The 24,055-nt window shown below is 38.9% G+C and overlaps 1 protein-coding gene across 11 annotated transcripts in view; it reads right to left on the reverse strand.

Annotated features, from left to right (window-relative positions):
- The window catches only part of BCAS3 (BCAS3 microtubule associated cell migration factor), a 580,473-nt gene that overhangs the window by 367,022 nt on the left and 189,396 nt on the right, over window positions 1-24,055 (reverse strand). For all 11 annotated transcript variants that reach the window (XM_047759073.1, XM_047759067.1, XM_047759070.1 and 8 more), the window contains exon 15: window positions 6,453-6,717. In XM_047759073.1, the coding sequence (XP_047615029.1) occupies window positions 6,453-6,717 (265 nt within the window). The remainder of the gene's footprint in view (window positions 1-6,452; window positions 6,718-24,055) is intronic.

A 24,055-nucleotide genomic window follows, 5' to 3' on the forward strand; every position in this document is an offset into this window, starting at 1 on the left:
AAACATAATAAAACTGGAGTTCCCTTTGTGGCTCAGTGGTTAATGAACCCAACTAGGATCCATGAGGATGCAGGTTTGATCCCTGGCCTCATTCAGTGAGTTAAGGATCTGGCATTGCTGTGTGCTGTGTGCTGTGGTGTAGGTCGCAGACACAGCTTGGATCCTGCGTTGCTGTGGCTATGGCATAGGTTGGGGTGCAGCCCTAAAAAGCCCTATATATATGAAACATATATAATAAAACTGCGTTCATAGTGCCAATAACAAGGCTGATACAGAAGACACAACATTGGAGTTCCCGTTGTGGTGCAGTAGAAACGAATCTGACTAGGAACCATGAGGTTGCGGGTTCGATCCCTGGCCTCACTCAGTGGGTTAAGGATCCAGCGTTGCCATGAGTTGTGGTGTGGGTTGCAGATGCGGCTCAGATCCAGCATTTCTGTGGCTGTGGTGTAGGTCAGCGGATACAGCTCTGATTCAACCCCTAGCCTGGGAACTTTCATATGCCACAGATGCAGCCCTGAAAAGCAAAAAAAAAAAAAAAAAAAAGGACACAACAACATCAAGAGATATTTAAAAGAGGCTTAAGAGGTGAAGTGATATTTTTAACTAGATCATAATGAAGTAGGATTTTTTTTTTTTTGTCTTTTTGCTATTTCTTTGGGCTGCTCCCGCGGCGTATGGAGGTTCCCAGGCTAGGGGTTGAATCGGAGCTGCAGCCACCGGCCTACGCCAGAGCAACAGCAATGCGGGATCCGAGCCGCGTCTGCAACCTATACCACAGCTCACGGCAACGCTGGATCGTTAACCCACTGAGCAAGGGCAGGGACCGAACCCGCAACCTCATGGATCCTAGTCGGATTCGTTAACCACTGCGCCACGATGGGAACTCCTGAAGTAGGATTTTAGTAGGCACTCAAGGAATTAACAATTATTTCAAGTAGAGAAAAGTATACAAATCAAAATGATGCTGAGAAATGAATAATGTGGCATTTTTGGAGAAAGGTTCAGAAATATATGTGTGATGGGACAAGAAGCTGGGAATAAGATGGAACTTGCCCTTATAGATGGCCAAAAGTCACATGGAAAGATGCTAAGCATCACAATTACTAGAGAAATGCATATCAAAACTACCATGAGGTATCACCTCACATGGGCTGGAATGGCCATCATCAAAATGTCTACAAATAATAAATGCTGAATAAGGTGTGGGGAAAAAAGGAACCTTCCTACACTCTTGGTGGGAATGCAAATTGATGCAACCACTTTGGAGAACAGCACAGAGTTGCTTAAAAATCTAAAAATAAGCTCCCATATGTTCCTGCAATCCCACTCCTCGGCACATGTCTGGAGAAAAACATAATTCGAAAATATACATGCACCCCAATGTTCATAGCAGCACTATTTCCAATAGCTACGACATGTAAGGAATCTAAGTGTCCATCGACGGATGAATGGATAAAGAAAGTAAAACTATGGTGAGACACTGAAAGACTGAAAGCAGAAAAGCGGAAGATAAAGAAAATGTTTCTGGAGTTCCCATCGTGGCGCAGTGGTTAACGAATCCGACTAGGAACCGTGAGGTTGCGGGTTCGATCCCTGGCTTTGCTCAGTGGGTTAAGGATCCGGTATTGCCGTGAGCTGCGGTGTAGGCCGCAGATTCGGCTTGCATCTGGTGTTGCTGTGGCTCTGGCGTAGGCTGGCAGCTATAGCTCCGATTAGACCCCTAGCCTGGGAACCTCCATATGCCTCGGGAGTGGCCCTAGAAATGGCAAAAAGACAAAAAAAAAAGAATAAAAGAAAAAGAAAATGTTTCTGATAGTACAAAAAAAAAAAAATGGGAGGGGTGGAAATGGTGCTAGAGACTACTGAAATGGATGAAGTAAGAAATGATACTAAGAGGTTAAAATCAGCTTTGTCATGGACTACTTGTACAGCCTGGAAAAGTCTGTGGCCTCTTTCTCAGAATAATACTTGTAAGTGCATGTGATATATTACATAGGATTACAAAGAAAGCCAATTATATTGAATTATAGCTATCAATTCATTTTAAAAACTGTTTTACTATAGTCGTATTTGTAATAAATAATAAAATCAGTAATATTATTATACAATATATTACAGTGTTTTAAACAATAAACAATATTTCAAAATATATTTCAGCAATTCAAAATACTTCAAGATATATATATTTTGTATACTGTGACACAAAAACATCTGTGTTTTTACTGGTGACAATATCAGAAGTACTGCTCTTATGAATTTCATGTGTGATCTATATTCATAACGAAAGAAAGCATTTAGGTTTGGTTAGAGGATAGTAAACATAAAGATGATTTTTTTTTCCTAAGAACCCCTCATAAAGGCTAAGACCTAGGCAATAAGATCAGAAATGAAAGAGATATTTAGAGAGAATATATTTCACATAAACATCCTCTGTTAAGTAAAAAAAGGCAAATAGATAAAATAATCCTAACCTAAACTGGATTGACTCCAGAAAGAAAAAAGGAAATATCCCTGTATCAACTGTTATTTCACAGTTTCCTCCACTTTGCTAAAAAGAGCACAGACAAACAACGGTAAGACCGCCAAAGCATGATTCATTTTCAAGATGACTCCCTCCCTGCTCAAAGGTTTACATTGTTTTTGACTAGCATCAGAGTGTTTATCCACACAAACTGTAAATACATCATTTTTAGAACTAACCAACAACAATGACCATTTTGTTTTGACATGTAAGATACAAAAAGAACATAAAGAAAAATGGCCATCACTCTAATGCCTCCACTTTAAAAATAAGAAAAACTACACAGAGTTAGCGGGTGTAATTACGACATAATAAAACGTGAGCATGTGTTATCAGGAGGAAAATGTCCCCTGAAATTCGTTGCTTTCAAAACGGAATTTAGGGAGTTCCTGTCGTGGCGCAGGGGTTAACAAATCCGACTAGGAACGATGAGGTTGTGGGTTCGGTCCCTGCCCTTGCTCAGTGGGTTAAGGATCCAGCGTTGCCATGAGCTATGGTGTAGGTTGCAGACGCGGCTCGGATCCCGCGTTGCTGTGGCTCTGGCGCAGGCTGACGGCTCCAACTGGACCACTAGCCTGGAAACCTCCGTGTGCCATGGGTGCAGCCCCAGAAAAGACCCCCCCCCCCAAAAAAAAGGAATTTAGTAACAGTAACAGCAATATTGCTAAACAGTTTCCTCTCTGAGATGCTTCTGTTAGCTTTACTCAAAAATGCAAAGAAAGCTGTGAAAGCACTAATGCTGTGAGAAAAAAATACAATTTTGCAGAGAATTATTAAGTATTTTTCTTCAACGATTTGATATTTTACAAATGACAAACCCTTAATTGGCTGGCAGGTTGCACCCTTCAGCAAAGGTATTCATCCAGTCATTCACTATCTCCTTCTCCCTTGGACGAGGGCAAGGATGACCTTAACCATCTGTGGACATTATGCCCAAAGCTCAGCCCAGAACCTGTATGTGGAATGCCTACTAGAGAAGGAAGAACGGGAAGAAAAAAAGGAGCTCAAAAGAATGCTCTTGAAAGATGTATAAATGTAAAGACTACACATTTTTCCTGATTTTTCTACTAAGACCTCTAGATTTCTGGTCGACCTCGCTGCCCCGCGTGTATACTGAATCTCTCTCCATAAAGTTTGGTGAAATTCAAGTTAGGAAAAATATTTAATACAAAAAGCAAGCTCCTCAAAGAACCTATACCACCACCTAATTATATGACAAAACAGTTACACCTAAAAACATAATTATTTCTAAAGTAAAATTTATTACAAATGACTGAAAATATGAATATCTCATAGCTTTCCACGTTTTTTAAAAAATCCTAAATACTTTTTTCGTTTTTTGTCTTTTGATCTTTTAGGGCCACACCTGCAGCATATGGAGGTTCCCAGGCTAGGGATCTAATCAGAGCGGTTGCTGCCAGCCTACGCCACAGCCACAGCCACAGCAACACAGGATACAAGCCATGACTGCGACCTACACCACACCTCACAGCAATGCTGGATCCTCTAACCCACTAAGCAAGGCCAGGGATCGAACCCGAAACCTCACAGTTCCTAGTCAGATTCGTTTCTGCTGCGCCACGACGGGAACTCCTCTAAATACTTTTTGAAATGATTGTTTTCATCCAAGACATATTATAAAAGTCTTTCAACCTCGAACATCATGGATCACTAGTTAAATATACATGAATAACAACTGTTCTTATAAAAATAATGAGACCAAAGTACAAAACATTATGTAAAGGGAAAACAAAGGTCCCAAACTTTTTTAAGTTGCAGAATTTCTCCCCCAAATTCTATTTATCTATATATATTTTCATTTTATCTTAAAACTTCCTCCAGAAAATAAACATCTCTTAAATTGACTATTACAAACAGTTGTGTGTTCAAGCAGAAGCTAAAACAAATGAGGATAGGGATACAGCCAGAAGAATTGCAAAGATGTACTCAAACAAGTACTTGCACAGACATGGTCATAAAAGCACTATCCACAAAAGTTAAAAGGTAGAAAAACACAAATTCCCATTAATCAGATGAAGGGCTAAAATACATATAATGGAATATTACTTAACCATAAAAAAGGAAGGAGGTACTGATACATACTATGATGTGCATACAATATACACACTCTGTTTTTGTTTTTGTTTTTTTTAAAGTGAAGAGTTCACTTTTTAAAAAGTAAGGAAGTGATTACCCTACAAGTGAGAACCATGGTTTGCTTTTATGCTGTACCTCAAAAACATTGTGCAGGAGTTCCCGTCATGGCTCAGTGGTTAATGAACCTGACTGGGAACCATGAGAAACCATCCTTGCTCAGTGGGTTAAGGATCCGGCATTGCCGTGAGCTGTGGTATAGGTCACAGACGTGGCTTGGATCCACTGTTGCTGTGGCTGTGGTGTAGGCCAGCAGCTACAACTATGATTTGACCCCTAGCCTGGGAACCACCATATGCCACAGGTGCAGTCCTGAAAAAAACAAAAACACACACACACACAAAAAGCATGCTATGTGAAAGAAGCCAGAGACAAAAGGTCACATTTTTTTTCTTTGCCTTTTTCTAGGCTCACTTTTTTTAGAAACAAAGTATGTATGTTTTCATATATTCAACTTCTTTAACATGTTTGTGAGATTAACTGGTGAATTTCTATGTCGATTTGATTCATTTATTTCCATTGCTCTTAAAGATTCCATTCCATCAGTTCACTTTTTCAAACTATTGCCTTTGGAATGGATAAGCAATGAGATCCTCCTGTATAGCACTGGGAACTGTATCTAGTCACTCGGGATGGAGGATGTGTGACTGGGTCACTTTGCTGTACAGTAGAAAATGGACAGAACACTGTAAACTATAATGCAACTATAATGGAAAAAATAAAAATCATTTTAGAAAAGAATATTAATGAAAAAAACTTCAGTTTTTACCTTTTTTTTTTTTTCTAAGGTCACACCCGAGGCATAGGGAGGTTAGGGGGCCAACTGGAGCTGTAGACGCAGGTCTACACCAGAGCCACAGCAATGCAGGATCCAAGCTACAACCTATACCACAGCTCACAGCAAGGCCGGAACCTTAACCCACTGAGCAAGGCCAGGGATCGAACCCACAACCTCATGGTTCCTAGTTAGATTCGTTAACCACTGAGCCACGACGGGAACTCCAAAAAAAAAGTTCACTTTTTAAAAAGTAATGGCAGAGCTCCCTTGTGAGGAGCAGGTTAAGGATCAGGCATTGTCACTGCAGCAGCTGGGGTCACTGCTATGGCGCAGGTTTGATCCCTGGCCCAGGAACTTACACATGCCACGGGTGCAGCCAAATATAAACAAAGAAATAAATAGAAGTAAGGAAGTGATTACCCATAAAAGAATCATGATTTGCTTTTATGGAAAAGGGGAACAAAAGGGGAGTTCTAATAACTTTTCATTTATTGGTTAATTACACATGAGGGCTACACAACTATTTGCTCTAAGATAAAGTAGTGACCTACACTTTTTATTGCAACGTATGAAGAGAAATCCCACAGAAATGTATTTTAAATAAAATGCAAATGCTGCTCTAAAACACATAAGACTCATGAGGATCCCCTTCCAACCATGGATATTTCTAAACAAAGTATAGTCCTGACTCTGGAGTTTTCTGGAAAATATTTCCAATGTGAGATTCCCTCACTAAATTTATGAAAATAGTCTCAAATATCATATCCTGTATATGGGACATCGAGTATCCCTTAAATAGTGATACAGTAGCATGATAAAATGATCACCATTCCTATGCTGACTTCAATTTATCAAATCATTTAATAAATTAAGACTGTCCCTAAGACAAGACTAGGAACCAATTTAAAAAATGGGCTTTTTTTTATCCCAGATCTCAAAAAAATAAAGGAAAGGAAGATGACTAGGGACACTGGAGAGAGAGTAAATTAGGTTTACCGTGCAGAGGTGATCCAGAAGGGCTGCTCGAGAGACCTGGAACAGGGCTACAGCGGCCTCCTTGCTTGGATGTCAATTCCTGTTCAATCTCTTCCAGGCCAGCACTTTTCTGGAAACGGCTCATGCGATTCACAACTCGTGGTGACATATGCGTCCGAACACAAGGCTGGCCACCATAAGGGTTGATTGGGAAAACGTGGGAAGTCCCTCGGAGGGTACTGACCACGACCCAGCGACAGTCATGGCTGAAGCATATGTCTTGTACCTAGAAATGAGACACGGCCAAACACAAACATGACTGAAACTCCCCGGACTTGGCTCAGAATACCCCACACATACCACCAAAGATGAACAGAAATGTTGCCTGTTTACCTAAGAGGAGGTTATACATTCAAAATTTTTATTCTAAAGATTAGATGCCTGGTGAATATTAATCAACACTCCCTATCAGGGACTTGACAAGATTTAGAACAGAGGAGTCTGTCCTTCACTGTATAGAATGCCACTTCAGAAAAAAGGAACTAGGCAGTTTCACCCTATAGAGTTGCATTAGAAAATAAATAAGTCAAAGGTATATGGTCATATTTATTTCTTTAAAAGAATTGCCAGAGTTCCCATTGTGGCACAGCAGAAACAAATCTGACTAGGAACCATGAGGTTGCAGGTTTGATCCTGGGCCTTGCTCAGTGGGTTAAGGATCCGGCGTTGCCGTGAGCTGTGGTGTAGGTCACAGACGCAGCACAGATCTGGCATTGCTGTGGCTCTGACACAGGCTGGTGGCTAGTTCTGATTCGATCCCTAGCCTGGGAACCTCCCTATGCCACGGGTACAGCCCTAAAAAGACAACAGACAAAAAATTAAAAAATATGGTAAAACAAAGATGCTTGTGAGTGAGACTTAACATGAAAAATGTATATGTGTATCAATACATATGAATATGAAAAATATTAGCTATCATTATAACATCATAAGCTAAGGAAAACTCAAGCAAAGAAGCCAATTCAGCTTAAAATCTTGACTATTATTACAGAAATATTCTACAAACAAAACCTATTAAGTATTCATTAAAGTACAAGTCTCTCTTATACAAGATACTTCATTGCTAGAAAAAATTATCAATATATGGATAAATTCCAAATTCAACCACATACCTGCCCATTTCAATGACTGTGATATACCCAAATGATATAATGTTACAATTAAAGAATCTCCTGAAAGCTGACAAATTTAACTCCCAGGGATTCTAGAATTATGAGTGAAAAGTTATTCTTCAAATGCCTAACATCTGTACTTTTCCTACAATAACTTTCAGCTAAACAATGTAGAGAAAACTTTTGGGAAGGACAAAAAGAAGTGTAAATTGCAGAAACAAGAAAAAAGGAACACAGTACCAGACGAAGTTAGTATCAAATACATTAACACAAGCCAGAATCACATTTATAAAGAAAATATCTTTAGGCTTATAGAGTAATTTATATTCTACCCACAGTGGACTTAAATCCTGTTATCTAAAACCTTTTTCCAAAACATTTATAATCAAGACCACTTCCTGGTGAGTCAATGAAAAGAAGTTTCCTTCTCTCCTTTTAAGAATACTTCTGATATGAGGTGGTGCTAACACTCGGTATCAAGGCAGGAAGACAGAAATCCACCTAACTGCTTACTTAGAAAACTGCTATTAGAGAAGTGATTCTGCTCTATGACCTTAAAGACACATCAGGATACATAAATGAGCAGAGAAAAGGTGATACAGACATTAGCTGTCACGAAACTAGAAAAAGTGTCGTCATGACATTACTGAGGATAACAAGTCGCTGAACCCACAAAATGCAAAGTGATGTAACTGTTCGTGTTATCAAGCAAGTTGGGTGGTTTTTCATACCATTATTGAAATCAAGAAAGACCTGGAACCCTCATTAGGACACTGTTAGAGTTTTAGAATAAACAGAAGTCAGAATTCTTAACTGATGGCATACAAATAAAAAATATAGAGTGCTTAATTAAATGCTTGGCAAATCTCTATTAGGTTATATAATTTATTGTGCTTTAATGTATTATTTGGCATATTTATAACATCTCCCACTTGTTTCTTATTGCAGTGATATAAAATTTGGCTATAAGAAACCAATTAAGCCCTTAGAAAACTGAAAAACTGAAGTATTTGTTCCTTATAACACACTCCAGCTATGTTCCAAAAGTTCTAATGTATACCAATATTTTTCCAGCAATCAGTTTCATTGATATAATAAACCAAAACAACAATATTTGGTGTAATCAGAATCTAATATAGCAGACATAACCTCATACAGAAAAACGATGCCCAACATTTTATCAAAACAATCCCCCCCCAAAAAAAACCCTCCCAAGTGTATATTTAATTCAGAGAACAGGCTGAATTCAAATTACATATAACACAAGAGTATCTGAGCACTGGAATTTAACTGTTACTAAAATTAGCATCTACGATACAGAAAGAAGCATCACACAAGGCTCCAAATTTATGACACAAATTTACCCCCAATCTCAATTAACTAATAAGAGCAGTTTTTAAATTTAGGGTTATTTTAACATCCTGGCATCTGGAGCAGAGATTCTCTAATTTTAGTGTGCTAAGAAGCACCTAGGTTACTTGTAAGAAATGTGGATTCCCCCCCTCCCCCCCAAAAAAAGAAAAGAAAAAAAAAAAGAAATGTGGATCCCTCGGTCCCACCTTCAGAATTACAACTGAGGTACTGGGAGGTCTTGGGGAGACCTGACCAAGAAATCTGCAGTTTTAGAACACTCAGATAATGGCTCTGATACTGACTTAAAGTATGTAACATGGACCTAGAAAGAAAAAAAAAAAAAAAAAACTGACCAGAAACAGCATTCCCTGGACCCATACCAAAGGTTAGAATGTATATATGACATATTTTTATTTAAATGAATAGCCATGATTTCCTACAGTGTGAGTGGGGCAGAAGATTAACTGAAAAGGGCAGGAAGAAACTTTCTGGGATGAGGAAAATGTCTTATATCTTGATTTGTGATTATACAGATGTAACTAGTGGATGCAAATGGAACTTCCCAATCTCCAACCTTCACCCCTTCACCTGCCACCACCACAGGGGTTTCCTATGTGCTTCCCACGGCCTCTCTTACAGCAGGTGTTGACATAGCTATGATCCATCAGACAAAAGCGGGATGCTACCGCAGGATTCTGGGAAAATATCCACTTTCCTGATAAAAGGAATTAACAACACTGAAGCGGTCCTTACTCCTTGATCATCTTACCGCTCTGAATTCAGAAATGCAGGCCTCCCAAGAGGCAATTATAAAGCAAAGACAGAAGAAAGAGCAAAAAAGTCACTGAGAGACATTGTTGAGCAATTGTACCAAAACTAGCAGCAAGCCTTCTTGTAAGGTGAGAAAAACAAATCTCAGGGGTTTTTTAAAAAAATTTTTTTAACCATTTTTTTTGTTTTGTTTTGTTTCCTTAGGGCTGCACCAAGGCATATGGAGGTTCCCAGGCCAGGGGTGGAATCGGAGCTGTAGCTGCTGGCCTCCACCACAGCCACAGCAAAGCAGGATCCCAGCCGCGTCTGCAACCTACACCACAGCTCACGGCAATGCTGGATCCTTAACCTGCTGAGCAGAGGGCAAGGATCAATCCTGCGTCCTCATGGATGCTGGTCAGATTCGCTTCCACTGAGTCATGACGGGAATTCCCTAAACCATTCTTAAACAACATTTTGTTTCTGTAGCCAAATACATGCTTAATAATTCAATTATCAATTCCCTTTCCAACTTTCTTTTAAAAAGAGAAGAAAAAAAACCCCATAAAGACAAGCCCCATTTTGCAAAAACTAACCAGCCAAGAGCCAATCCATCAGATGAATATTAAAAATAAGCTATTTGAATAAAAATTAATATACAAGTTCTAGACACATTCCCAATCCAAAATGTCAATTTTTTTTTGTCTTTTTGGGGCCACACTCGCGGCACATGGAGGTTCCCATGGAGGGTTGAATGGGAGCTGTAGCCGCCGGCCTACACCACAGCCACAGCAACATGGAATCCAAGATGCATCTGCAACTACACCACAGCTCATAGCAACGCCGGATCCTTAACTCGCTGAACAAGGCCAGGGATCAAACCCGAGACCTCATGGATACTAGTCGGGTTCGTTAACCGCCAAGCCATAACAGGAACTCCTTATAATTTCTATTACTTCAAAACTGATAAATACACTTTCATTAAAAAGGCTGTACCTCTGACAAAGCAAAAAGGTTAACTGCAATTAGTTTGGAAAAAGTTGCTTAGGATGGGGATGCGGTCAAGACAGATAATCCACACACACCCTCTATTTCATGTGCCTACTCCCTCCTCACATTAATTCTTCAGTCATTTATTTATTCAATCACTTTTTCATGGAAAGCCTATTATGTGCTTTCTACTCTTATAGGTGCTAGAAGTTCAAAAATGAGCTAAAATAAGCAGTATGCTGAACTCTTGGGCATCTAGGCCAGAGAAATGAAAATTATGTTCATATAACACATTCATAATAGCCCAAAACTGGTTACTTATGAAAGGGTAACATGAGGGAACTATGCAGTATCTTGACAGCAGAGGTGGATATACAAACCTACACATATGAGTAAATTATACAGACCTGCACATATACACACCCCACAGGTAAATGAGGTGAAATATGAAAAAGATCAGCTCACTGTGCCAATGTCAATATTTTGGCTGTCATACACTCTAGTTTTGCAAAATGTTACAATTGGGATAAGCTGGGTAGAGTATACATAGGTCCTTTTAGTACTCTTTCCTTTTAGTACTCTTTCTTTCTTTCTTTCTTTCTTTCTTTCTTTCTTTCTTTCTTTCTTCTTTCTTTCTTTCTCTCTCTCTCTCTCTCCCTTTCTTCCTTCCTTCCTTCCTTCCTTTCTTTCTTTCCTTTCTTTTTTTTTTTTTGGTCTTTTTGTCTTTTCTGGGGCTGTACCCATGGCATATGGAGGTTCCCAGGCTAGGGGTCCAATCGAAGCCATAGCCGCCGGCCTATGCCATAGCCACAGCAACACAAGATCCAAGCTGCATCTGCGACCTACACCACAGCTCACAGCAATGCCAGATCCTTAACCCACTAAGCAAGGCAAGGGATGGAACCTGTAACTTCATGGTTCCTAGTCAGATTTATTAACCACTGAGCCACAATGGGAACTCCCAGTACGATTTCTTATAAGTGCATATGGATCCAGGATTACTTCAATAAAAATATAAATTTAAGGAGTTCCCATCGTGGCGCAGTGGTTAACGAATCCGACTAGGAACCATGAGGTTGCGGGTTCCATCCCTGCCCTTGCTCAGTGGGTTAACGATCCGGCGTTGCCGTGAGCTGTGGTGTAGGTTGCAGACGCGGCTCGGATCCTGCGTTGCTGTGGCTCTGGCGTAGGCCGGTGGCTACAGCTCCGATTCAACCCCTAGCCTGGGAACCTCCATATGCGCGGGAGCGGCCCAAGAAATAGCAACAACAACAACAACAAAAAAAGACAAAAGACAAAAATATATATATATATAAATTAAAAAAAAATTGAATATGACACCTTGTAAGCACAAAGCCAGCAGTACATATGTAGCCGGCTCCTGCTGCAGCCTGAATTTGAGTGGAGAAGGGGATGAGGAGTGGCCCAAAATGCCAAGGACTGCAGTGTGAACCATGGCAGTGATAGAAGCGGGGGCAGAAAGAAGGTGGATGCTGGTGTTCCCCTTGTGGTGCAGCAGAAATGAATCCGACCAGTATCCATGATGACACAGGTTCCACCCCTGGTCTCGCTCAGTGGGTCCAGGATCCAGTGTTGCCTAGAGCTGTGGTATAGATCGCAGATGTGGTCTGGATCTCACAGTGCTGTGGCTGTGGTATAGGCCATCAGCTGCAGTTCTGATTCGACCCCTAGCCTGGAAACTTCCATGTGTGTTAGATGCGCCCTTTAAAGAAAAAAAAAAAAAAAAAAGCAAGAAAGAGAGTGAGTGTTGGACATGGACACTCATTGAAAGCTGCTGAGGAGCACCACTGCCCATTGGGAAATAACTGGCCAGGTGAGAAGAAAATGGCTAACACTCCTGGCTGCTCCCACAGCATCTGCAGGCTAGCCTCCCCTGCCACCAAGATAGGGGATAATTAGATTGCCTGGAAAAACTTAGATGCCACTGGAAAAACTACCATGTGCACCTTAAACACGTTAGTCCATGTTCTCACGTAGAGGGAAAGAGCCCACGTCCTTGGAAGAGGAAAAATATCCTAGAATGAAGTGTAAGCACAGTTCACAGTAGGGAAGAGGAGTTAGAGCAGACTGGTGGGTATACTCCTATCGTCGTTTCTATTGAGTGTATAACTGGTATTAACGGCTTGATAGTAGTTACACGCTTGTAAGTGTCAGGGGGTATCCTCTGCCATAAAGATTGAGATGATAGTGAGACAAGCCCACATCAGCCCACCTCCTAGGCTTCGCTTCCTTCCCATGTTATCTAAGAGAAACAACAGAATCCCAGTAGGAAAGAGTTGAGGTGGAGACTTAATGGCCACTGAGGTACTCAGAGGCGCTATCCCAGGACAACATCGCCACCTGCCTGACCCAGCAACCAAGTACACTCCCTTTTCTCGGAGGCAGCTACTAATCTGCTACCAGGTTCCTGTAATTAAACAGGCCTTGTGATTTTCCAGACCCACACCGGGATGGATGATCTCAAATGCGATGATGAGTGTGGTGGGAAGGGCTCAACAGGGTTTGCTAGTCAAATGGGAATGAATGATATATTCCAGAATACGTTCCAGAGAATGGCCTTAGCAGAACCCAGTGTTTATAGCTATTTCACCACCTACTCTACTGCCTGAAGCAATGCCATTGTCTCAACAGGCCCCTGAATCACAGGGTTTCTTTTAAATGTCTGATCCACTGATGGGTGGCTAAGATGAAAAGTGATAGTGTCCACTGGCCCAGGGCAGCTGCACAGCACCCACAAAAACTATACAGAGACAAATGAAAGGCCCAAACAGCACCAAAGGATAATGGGAAGCTGTCACCTCTGCTTTAATTGAGGGGAGGGCACTATAACTGTGGGCCAATCATGCCCATTCATTTATGTATTATCTTCTGTGTGTGTGTGTGTGTGTGTGTGTGTGTGTGTGCGCGCACGTGCGCGCACCACAGTGACAGAGGTACTGCAGAGAACATAAAGAATGCAGAGTTTAAAGGCTTTACAATCTGGCCTTAAAAGAAAAGGTTTGCTGACTCGCACTTTAGATAAGACTCCAGAGGGCTGGAAATGTTATATTTATACTGGAACCTGGGCAGTTGCCAATGGCCTGGCCAATGGTCTGGTTTGCCATAAAGCAGACTACATCCTGGCAGACTGCAGATGCCCCTGCTTTAGGGTCATGAGCTGAGCAAGCAAACCATGGCTGGGAACTGAAGAATCTGGGTCACTAATGCCCAAGGTAAGATCCTACCCACTGGTGAGAGTAACTGGCTCAAGCTGCTGATCAGGCCTATGCTGCCCTGCCTTGCACAGGGATTTCTATCTAAATCCATCAGTTATCTTTGGCCAATCTATACATGTTGTTTCATATCAAAGTATACATGACATCATGACTGAAAAGCATTAATATACTACAAGTGTTCAGGTTAGTTGTTTATCTATTAGGACAGGGTTGCTCAGATATTTGCCCCTTTTTTCCTTATTTGTTCTATCAAATGTTGAGACGGCATTATTAAAACTCAAAGCTGATGCACACACATTTAAGTCTTCCTGATAATATGACTCTTGAACATCATGAAATATCTCTGGTAACAGGTTTTGTCTTAACCTCTATTTTACTTGATATTAATATAGCTAAATTTTCAGTATTTTCAAATTTTTAATATTCAATAAAGTTTTTATGTTTATTATTTGCATGACTTTTTTTTTTTTTCCAGTCTTTTTAGGGCTGAACCCGAGGCACGTGGCAGTTCCCAGGCCTAATCAGAGTTGTAGCTGCATGACATCTTTTAATATCTCTGCATTCAAAATGAATCTTAAACAGATAATTTGTTCCTTCAATTTGGAGTTTATTTTTAACTTTTTTTTTCAAATGATTTTTGTTGTTTCCATTATAACATAACTGTTTATTATTTTTCCAAATGATTTTTGTTGTTTCCTTTAGAGCTGGTTTACAGTGTTCTGTCAATTTTCTACTGTACAGCAAAGTGACCCAGTCAAACATATATATATACATTTTTTCTCACATTATCCTCCATTATGCTCCATCATAAGTGACTAGATATAGTCCCAGTGCTATACAGCAGGATCTCATTGCTTATCCATTCCAAAGGCAATAGTTTGCATCTATAAACCCCAGATTCCCAGTCCATCCCACTCCCTCCCTCTCCCCATTGGCAACCACTAGTCTGTTCTCCAAGCCCATGAGTTTCTTTTCTGTGGAAAAGTGCATGTGCCATATATTAGATCCCAGATATAAGTGATATCATACAGTATTTGTCTTTCTCTTTCTGACTTACTTCCCTTACTATGAGTGTCTCTAGTTCCATCCATAACATATCTGTTTATATGCTTGAATTCTGACTACTATTTAATTTTGTTTTCTGTTTACCCTCTATGTTTCCTGTACATCTGCTCCTCTTTTCTGCCTACATTTGAATTAATTGAACATTTTTTAGAATTCCATTTTAAATTAAATGCAGCACACTGAACCTTGCAAAAGTATAGTTCTAAATTCCTGCTCCCACCCAAGTACCAATGGTTCAGTTATCTTATGAATTATGACATAATTGCAATAAAATGTTAATATTTCTTATATATATATTTTAACATTCCATATATTTTATACAAATTGATAAAAGGGAAAAATTCCTCTCTAATAAGAAATTTATCATATCTCAGATATTTCATTTCTTTCAAAAGATCTGAGTTTGCTCTGGTTTCATTTTCCTTTGCATGATTTCTAGTGTGGATATGCAGTCTTTATCGCTCATTCCTTCATTCTTGAATGACATTTTTGCTAGATGGAGAATTTTTCATTAAGATCTTTTAAGCATGTTATTCCACTGCCTTTTGACTTCCACAGTTTCTGATGAGAAGTCATCAGTTTGTTGAAATGCTATTTCTCTATGTGTAATAGGTTATTTTCCTCTGGCTACTTTCAAGATTTGCTTTGGCTTTCAGAAAGTTAACTATGATACTCTAAAATGTGGGTTTTGTCGTATTCAATCCTATTTAGTGTGTCTGCTTCTCTTTCTGAATATTTAAATTTATGTGTTTCAACAAATTTGGAAAGATTTCTATTTTATTTCTTCATAATTTTTGGCTGCCTCATTCCCTCAATATCTTTCCTTCTATACAGATCAAGAGAAATTTTGCTCCAGTATGAATCATATGCAGAGTTGGTGCTATAATGTGTTGAGAATTTTAGGGATGTTTGTATGGGGTAAATGCATTTTGCACATGAAATGATCCTGAATTTTCAAGGGGCCAGAGAGTGGACTGTAGTGAGGTAAAGAGTGGCTCAAAGAAAAAGATATATCCAGGAGCCCCTTTGTGGTGCATCAAGTTAAGGATCTGACATTGTCACTGCAGTGGCTTGGGCTCTGATCTCTGGCACAGGAAGTTCCACATGGCTCAGGCACAGCCAAAAAACTGATAGATAAATAGATAAATAAATAAATCCAGATCCTAATCCCTAAAACCTACTTGTAATACATTACAGACGCGGAGTGACTGTTACCTTATATGACAATATATGTGACTAATTTCTAGATCTGGAGGAGTTATTCTGGATTATCAGTGCTGACACTAAAGGAAACCACATGTACCCTTATAAGATACATAGAAGAGGAGAAGACATAGAGATGAGGAGGAGGAAATGAGACCAAAGAGGCAGATACTGGAGGGATATAACCAAAGATTCTTCATTAGAGGTGCTAGAGCAAGTACAACGTGGCCAACACCTTGATTTTAGACTTTTACCTTCCAGATTTGTGAGAAAATAAATTTCTGTTATTTTAAGCCCCCAAATTCATGGTAATCTGTTATGACAATCACAGGAAAGCAACGTGTAGCAAATCTGTGTATCATCTAGAACAATGCGAATTTCATGTTGTGGACTACCCAGAACTGAGGTGGCTGGGTGGTATGTAAGGGTATGTTAAGATTTTAAGAAACTGAAAAATTATTTTCCAGAGTGGCTGTACCATTTTACATCCCCAATAGCAATGTATAAAAAATCCAGTTCTTTCACTCATTGACTTTTTGACAGTTTCTTAACATGTGTTGTAGATTCCAGACAACTTGTGTCTAACTCAAAGGGCTTCTCATATGTTTTCTTCTAAAAGCTTTATAATTGTAGCCTTTAAATCTATGATCCAATTTGGGCTAATTTTTGCATATGAGATGAGGTATAGACTTACACTCATTTTTTCATAAAAATACCTGATTGATCCATTACCATTGTTGAAAAGACTAACTGTTGTCAATTTTGCACTTTGTCAAAAAAGAAACAAATATATGAATATCCCTGGATTCCCAACTGATTACTGTAGCTTTAATGTCTTAATATCAGGTAGCCTTCAACTCTGTTTTTCTTTTGTAATATTATTTTGCCCAATATGACTACTACTATATACTTCGATATGAATTTGATAATTAGCTTGTCAATTTCTACCAAAACATTTTTTTAAATGCTGCTGGGATTTTGATGGACATTGCATTGAATATACAGATCAATTTGGAAAGAAATGATATTCTAACAATATTAAGTATTCCAGGCAAAGACTATGGTTTTTAACTCTCCTTTTATTTAAGGTTTTAATCTCCACAATATTTCACAGTTTTCAGAGTACAGTCTTATACATGGTATGGTGACTATTCTTAAATTTCAACTAATTTTTATTTTATTTTATTTTATTTTATTTTAATTTTATTTTATTTTATTTTATTTGTGTGTGTTTGTGTGTGTGTGTCTTTTTGCCTTTTCTAAGGCTGTTCCCGCGGCATATGGAGGTTCCCAGGGTAGGGGTCCAATCGGAGCTGTAGCTGCGGGCCAACGCCACAGCCACAGCAACTCAGGATCCGAGCCACGTCTGCAACGTATGCCACAGCTCACAGCAACACCGGATCCTTAACCCACTGAGGGAGGCCAGGGATCAAACCCGCAACCTCATGTTTCCTAGTCGGATTCATTAACCACCGCACCACAACGGGAACTCCATATTTTATCTAATTTTTTAAAAATTATCAATTACCAATTGTCTGTTGCTAATATGCAGTACCCTGAAGCCTTGTTAAAATCACTTATTGGAGTTCCCCTCATGGCTCAGTGGTTAATGAACCCAACTAGTATTCATGAGGACACGGGTTCGATCCCCAGCTTCATTCACTGGGTTAAAAGATCTGGCGTACTGTGAGCTGTGTTGTGGGTCACAGACGCGGTTCAGATGCAGCGTTGCTGCTGTGGTGTAGGCTGGCAGCTACAGCTACAATTCAACCCCTATCCTGGGAACCTCCATATGGCGTGGGTGTGGCCTAAAAAAAGACCAAAAAAAAAAATCACTTGTTACTTCCAACTTTTTTTTTGTAGAATCTGCTAGATTTCTACATAGACAATGATATCATCTTTAAATAAACATAGTTTTACTTCCTTGATTATGGGTATGTGATGTTGCTTCTTCTGTGGTTTCAGATTTCTCTGCAGACCTCAGGGGTTCTCTCTATGCAGTTTTCACCTGTCTGGGACACTGTCCTAAGAACCCTATGATCTTTGTTTCCCTGGACTCTTGGAGCTATCCCATCAACAAAGGGAGTCTAATGGGTTCCACTTGGGTTCCCCCTTCCTCCACCATGGGCTGTTTTTTCCTGAGCTGAACATCAAATATTAACAATTAATAATATTAAATAGCTAGATAGTTTTCCCCTTGAGAATTAAATATACTAATCATAACATATTGCAGGCCTGCTCTGATAAAGTAAAAGTAACATTTATCCAATGTGCAGATGTTCCCCAAACAAGCTTACAATTTACCAACATTAGCATGCTAAATACAAAAACTACTTGTGTCTGCTGGAATATGACCTTACAGAAGTATATTTCAAAAATACTGCAAGGTTGTACTATATATGACTAGGAATATATTTCTATATGTGTATGTACTGTATGAGGAAAATCACTGTCAGATGCAGAGGATATCCCAAGTCATAGATCACAAAACAACTTAATTCAACATAATTAGATCCACATACCTGATTTTTTTAAATCCTTGCCTGATTAAAGTACCCTCAGAGTTCTTGGAATATTCCAGAATGACATGATCGTAAAATACTCAAAGACATAGATACATCATGTGCCATAGAGATTTCATCATCAATGATTTCAAAATCAATTTCAGTAGAAGCTTATAAAAATAATTTTATGGTCATTAACTTAGTTTCCTTAGATCTTGATGTCTCATGTTTAGAAATTCCACATCTTCCAAATTACAGGGTATAATACAGAACAAAATAATTTTATTTATTTTTATTTTTTTATTTTTATTTTTTTTGTCTTTTGTCTTTTCTAGGGCCGCACCCATGGCAGGTGGAGGTTCCCAAGCTAGGGGTCTAATTGGAGCTGTGGCCACCGGTCTACTACGCCACAGCCACAGCAACACCAGATCCAAGCCGCATCTGCACCCTACACCACAGCTCACGGCACTGCCGGATCCTTAATCCACTGATCAAGGCCAGGGATCAAACCCACAACCTTATGGTTCCTAGTCGGATTCATTTCCACTGCGCCACAATGGGACCTCTGGAACAAAGTCATTTTAATATGTCTAACATGTTTTAATGTCTATTTGGTTTTCTACCTGTTATATCAGAACAGCACTGGCAGCAGCAAACATCTGCACCTACAAACATTTGTCCAGGTGCAGGACACTGTTCTATGGATGGGATATACCAAGAAGCTTAAGCAATGGAGTTCCCACTGTAGTGCACTGGACTAAGGATCAAGCGTTACCACAGCTGTGGCACTGGTCACAGCTGTGGCTCAGATTTGATTCCCAGCCTAGGAACTTCCATATGTCATGGGTGCAGAAAAAAAAAAAAAAAGAAGAAGAAGCTTAAACAAGATCTCTATTTCCAGGTTGGATATTAAGGTAAATTAAATGACAGGGCTAATGCAAAAGAGGTATCCAAAATAGGGGTAAATTTTTTTGTAAAAGATGTAAGTGCTTAAAATACTCAAATTCTAGGAGTATTGAGATAAATTCTAAATTCTATAGCCGAGATAGAGCATATAAGTAACCAGTGAGGGCAGACAGGGATTATAAAACCAGAGTTAAGAAATTAAATGTACCCTGCATTTTACAATATAGAGAATAGAGCCAGTATGTTGTATAACCATAAACAGAATCTTATAACCATAAACAGAATCTTTTAAAAATTGTGAATCACTATATTTTACACCTGTAAATTATGTAATATTGTACAACTATACTTCAATTAAAAACGAAAGAAAGAAAATATGCCCAGCAGCATGCTGTAGTAGTAATTCTTTATCTAAAATGTTCATCTAATTGAATACTTTCAAGCAAAAGAAACATAAACGAATGCCAACTAAACAAGAGAAAGTAAGTTAATTGTCAAAAGACATTGTCAAAGAATAATGAAGATATGCCAAAAGAACACACACCTCAGGTTAACAAGCTCCAACTGGCCAAATTCTGGGATAGTCTGAGTATTACAGTAATTATTGAATGAATATAACCCACCTAATAAAACAGGAATCTATTAAATGACTCCTCTTAACCCGCTGTCCATCTAGGGCATAGCACAGAGGCAGCAGACTAAAATGCCCTTCTCCTAGTGTTCTCTTAAAAGAACTATGTTTGCATACTTTAAAAACTGCTACCTGACGTTTCAGCTTCCAATCAGTCTGTATCTAGTTGCTGAGCAAAATCCCCAACACATTAACACAATGAAGGGTAAAAATCCTACCATCTTCCAAACAGAAGTGGAAAAAGCATCTGACAAAATTCAACATCCATTCATGATAAAAAAAATCAATAAAATAAGTATAGAAAGAATGTACCTCAATAATAAAGGCCATATATGACAAGCCCACACCTAACATAATACTCAACAGTGAAAAGCTGAAAGTTTTTGCTCTAAGATTAGGAGCAATAAAAGAGTGCCCATTCTTGCCTTTTATTAAACATAGCACTGGAATTACTAGCCAGAGCACTTAGGCAAGGAAAAAAATAAATAAAAGGCACGCAAACTGCAGCAGAAGAAATAAAAATGTCTCAATTTGAAGATGACATGATCTTACATGTTATATGATCATATATTACATGATCTGAGCTAATATAGTAAGAAAAATAAAACTGAAAACACTCAAAAGTTAACAGTCAGGAAGTATGTTCTACCTACAAAATCCAAGAAAATTTTACTGAAAAAGTATTGAATATTACAACAGAGTATCCAACAAAGTGGAGAGATACAAATGTAATATGAACTTGAAAATGTTAATAATTCCTAGATGCAAAAATTCTATAATTAATTATATAAATTCTAACCGTATTAAAATGTAATTTCAATGCAATCCAAATTTAAAAACTCCACAATAATCATTATATAAATCAATACGGTTACTCTAATACTCATTTCAATGAGAAAATGCCCAAGAACACCTGGGAAAGTCTTTGAATATAAACAATAAATCATGCTATAAACTAAACTAAGTAAAACAGCATAATGTTAAAGGTACTTTTTATTTTTTACTTTCTATTAGAGGAATTTCTGAATATACTCTTAAGAATAGAAACTGCTGGAGTTCCCATCATGGCTCGGTTAACAAATCCGACTAGGAACCATGAGGTTGTGGGTTCCATCCCTGGCCTTGCTCAGTGGGTTAAGGATCCAGCGTTGCCATAAGCTGTGGTGTAGGTCACAGATGTGGTTCGGATCCTGCGTTGCTGTGGCTGTGGCTGTGGTGTAGGCCGGTGGCTACAGCTCCAATTAGACCCCTAGCCTGGGAACCTCCATATGCCGAGGGAGTGGTCCTAGAAATGGTAAAAAGACAAAAAAAAAAAAAAAAAGAATAGAAAACGCTATAATGTACTGCCAACATCGACAACACCCAGCTTTGATAATTAAGACTTTGCATATCATGTTTAATCTCTTAATTTGTTCATTTTGTTTTGCCAGAATATTCGAAAGTGAACTAGAAATAGCATATCTTTTTACCCAAAACTACTCCACCATGTCTTCAGGATATATGCCTAAAAGATTGGGATTTAAAAAGAAACCATAACACCATTACAGACCCAGCAAAATAAACTGGTAATATCATGTAATTCCCGGTTCAAGGACAATTTTCTCCAACTGTCTCAAAAACTTCTTTTTATACCTCGTTTAAATAAAGCTCCAAAGTTTACCCAACGCATCTAGCTGATATGTCTCTTAAAACTCTTGTAATCAACATATGCATATCCCTATTTGTCTTTTCTTTCTTTTTTTTTTGGTCTTTTTGCCTTTTTCCAGGGCTGCACCTATGGCATATGGAGGTTCCCAGGCTAGGGGTCTAATCAGAGCTGTAGCCACCGACCTACACCAGAGCTGCAGCAACTCGGGATCCGAGCCTCGTCTGTGACCTACACCACAGTTCATGACAAGGCCAGAGCCTTAACCCACTAAGCAAGGGAAGGGATCGAACTCGCAACCTCATGGTTCCTAGTCTGATTCATTAACCACTGCGCCACAATGGGAACTCCTATTTGTTCTTTTATCTAACCAACACTCCCCTAGATTATTTTAAAGCAAGTGCCACACATTTGTATGATTCACCAAAAAATAAGGGCATTAAATTCCTTAATAATATCCAGTAAGCCAAATGTTCAAATTTCACCATTTGCACGAAAAAATATACTTTTATACTTGATTTGTGTGAAACAGGATTCAAACAAGGTCCACACCTTCCAAGTAGATATTATGCTTTAAAATTACTTTGAACCCCTTCTGCACAGCCTGGTTTTTGTAATGAAAACTTCCCACATTTTAGATTAGGCTAGTAGCACTCTCCTGGTATTTGTCTCTCTATTTTGTTTAAAGTGCTAATTAGATCTAGCGGCTAAATTAGATTCAGGTTTAACGTCCTAGGTGATGTTGCCTACATCGTATTGGGAAGCACATGATATTCAACTGTTCCACCTTGGTAACGTTCAGACTCATCAGCTAAAACCGAACAGATAAATGTTTATTGCCTAGGTCCATTGTTTCATTAGGAACCAGCAACATAATTCTACTTTCATTTCAATTCAAGTATAATTGACTTGAATATAACATTAGTTTCAGGTATATAACATAACTTATAGATTATAAAATGATCACCAAAATAAGTCTAAATTCTAACTTTTTTAATACTGGAATTCTTCAATAAAGAAACATTTTTGGGAGTTCCCGCAGAGGAAAACGAATCTGACTAGCATCCATGAGGGTGCAGGTTCGATCCCTGGCCTCGCTCAGGGGTTAAGGATCTGGCATTGCCATGAGCTGTGGTGTAGGTTGCAGACACAGCTCAGATCTGATGTTGCTATAGCTGTGGCATAGGCACAACTCCTACCCTGGGAACCTCCATATTCTGCAGGAGTGGCCCTAAAAAGACAAAAAAAAAAAAATTTCCTTCATTAACTACTTGGTTATCTTATTAAATTGATACAAGAAAGGCAAGATAAATGCTGGAAACTTTCTCTTTTCAGAATAATGAGTTAGCAAAAAACCTACAGTAATGCCCAATGTTTCATTTTTAAGTATCATTATGAACCATAGGTTTCTATATATTTAAAATGTTCCACTCCTGGGCATCTACCCAGAGAAAACCATGACTTGCAAAGACACATGTACTCCAATGTTCATTGCAGCACTATTTACAATGGCCAAGACATGGAAACAACCTAAATGTCCATCGACAGAGGAGTGGATCAAGAAGATGTGGTACATATACACAATGGAATATTACTCAGCCATTAAAAGGAACGAAATACCAGCATTTTTTGCAACATGGATGGACCTAGAAACTATCATGCTAAGTGAAGTCAGCCATACAATGAGAAACCAACATCCAATGCTTTCACTGACATGTGGAATCTGAAAAAAGGACAGATGGAACTTCTTTGCAGAACAGATGCTGACTCACAGACATTGAAAAACTTATGGTCTCCGGAGGAGACACTTTGGGGGGTGGGGGGATGTGCCTGGGCTGTGGGATGGAAGTCCTGTGAAATCAGATTGTTATGATCATTATACAACTACAGATGTGATAAATTCATTTGAGTAATAAAAAATTTAAAAAATAAAATAAATAAATAAATAAATAAAATGTTTCATTCCATTACAAAAACAGCATTTTAGACTACTTGGAAAGAATGGACTAGTCAATAAATGGTTGGTGTTGGGTCAATAGGTCTACCTCTCAGAATAACCTATATACAGCAGTGTACTAGAAAACACGTAACCACAGCCTCTGCAAAAGAAAAGAATATTTGGGATTTAAGGCTATTAAAAACAGTCTCAGTGTCTATCAAACAGCATTA

The sequence above is a fragment of the Phacochoerus africanus genome, chromosome 14 (genome assembly GCF_016906955.1).
Source record: "Phacochoerus africanus isolate WHEZ1 chromosome 14, ROS_Pafr_v1, whole genome shotgun sequence".
NCBI classification, from domain to species: Eukaryota; Metazoa; Chordata; class Mammalia; order Artiodactyla; family Suidae; genus Phacochoerus; species Phacochoerus africanus.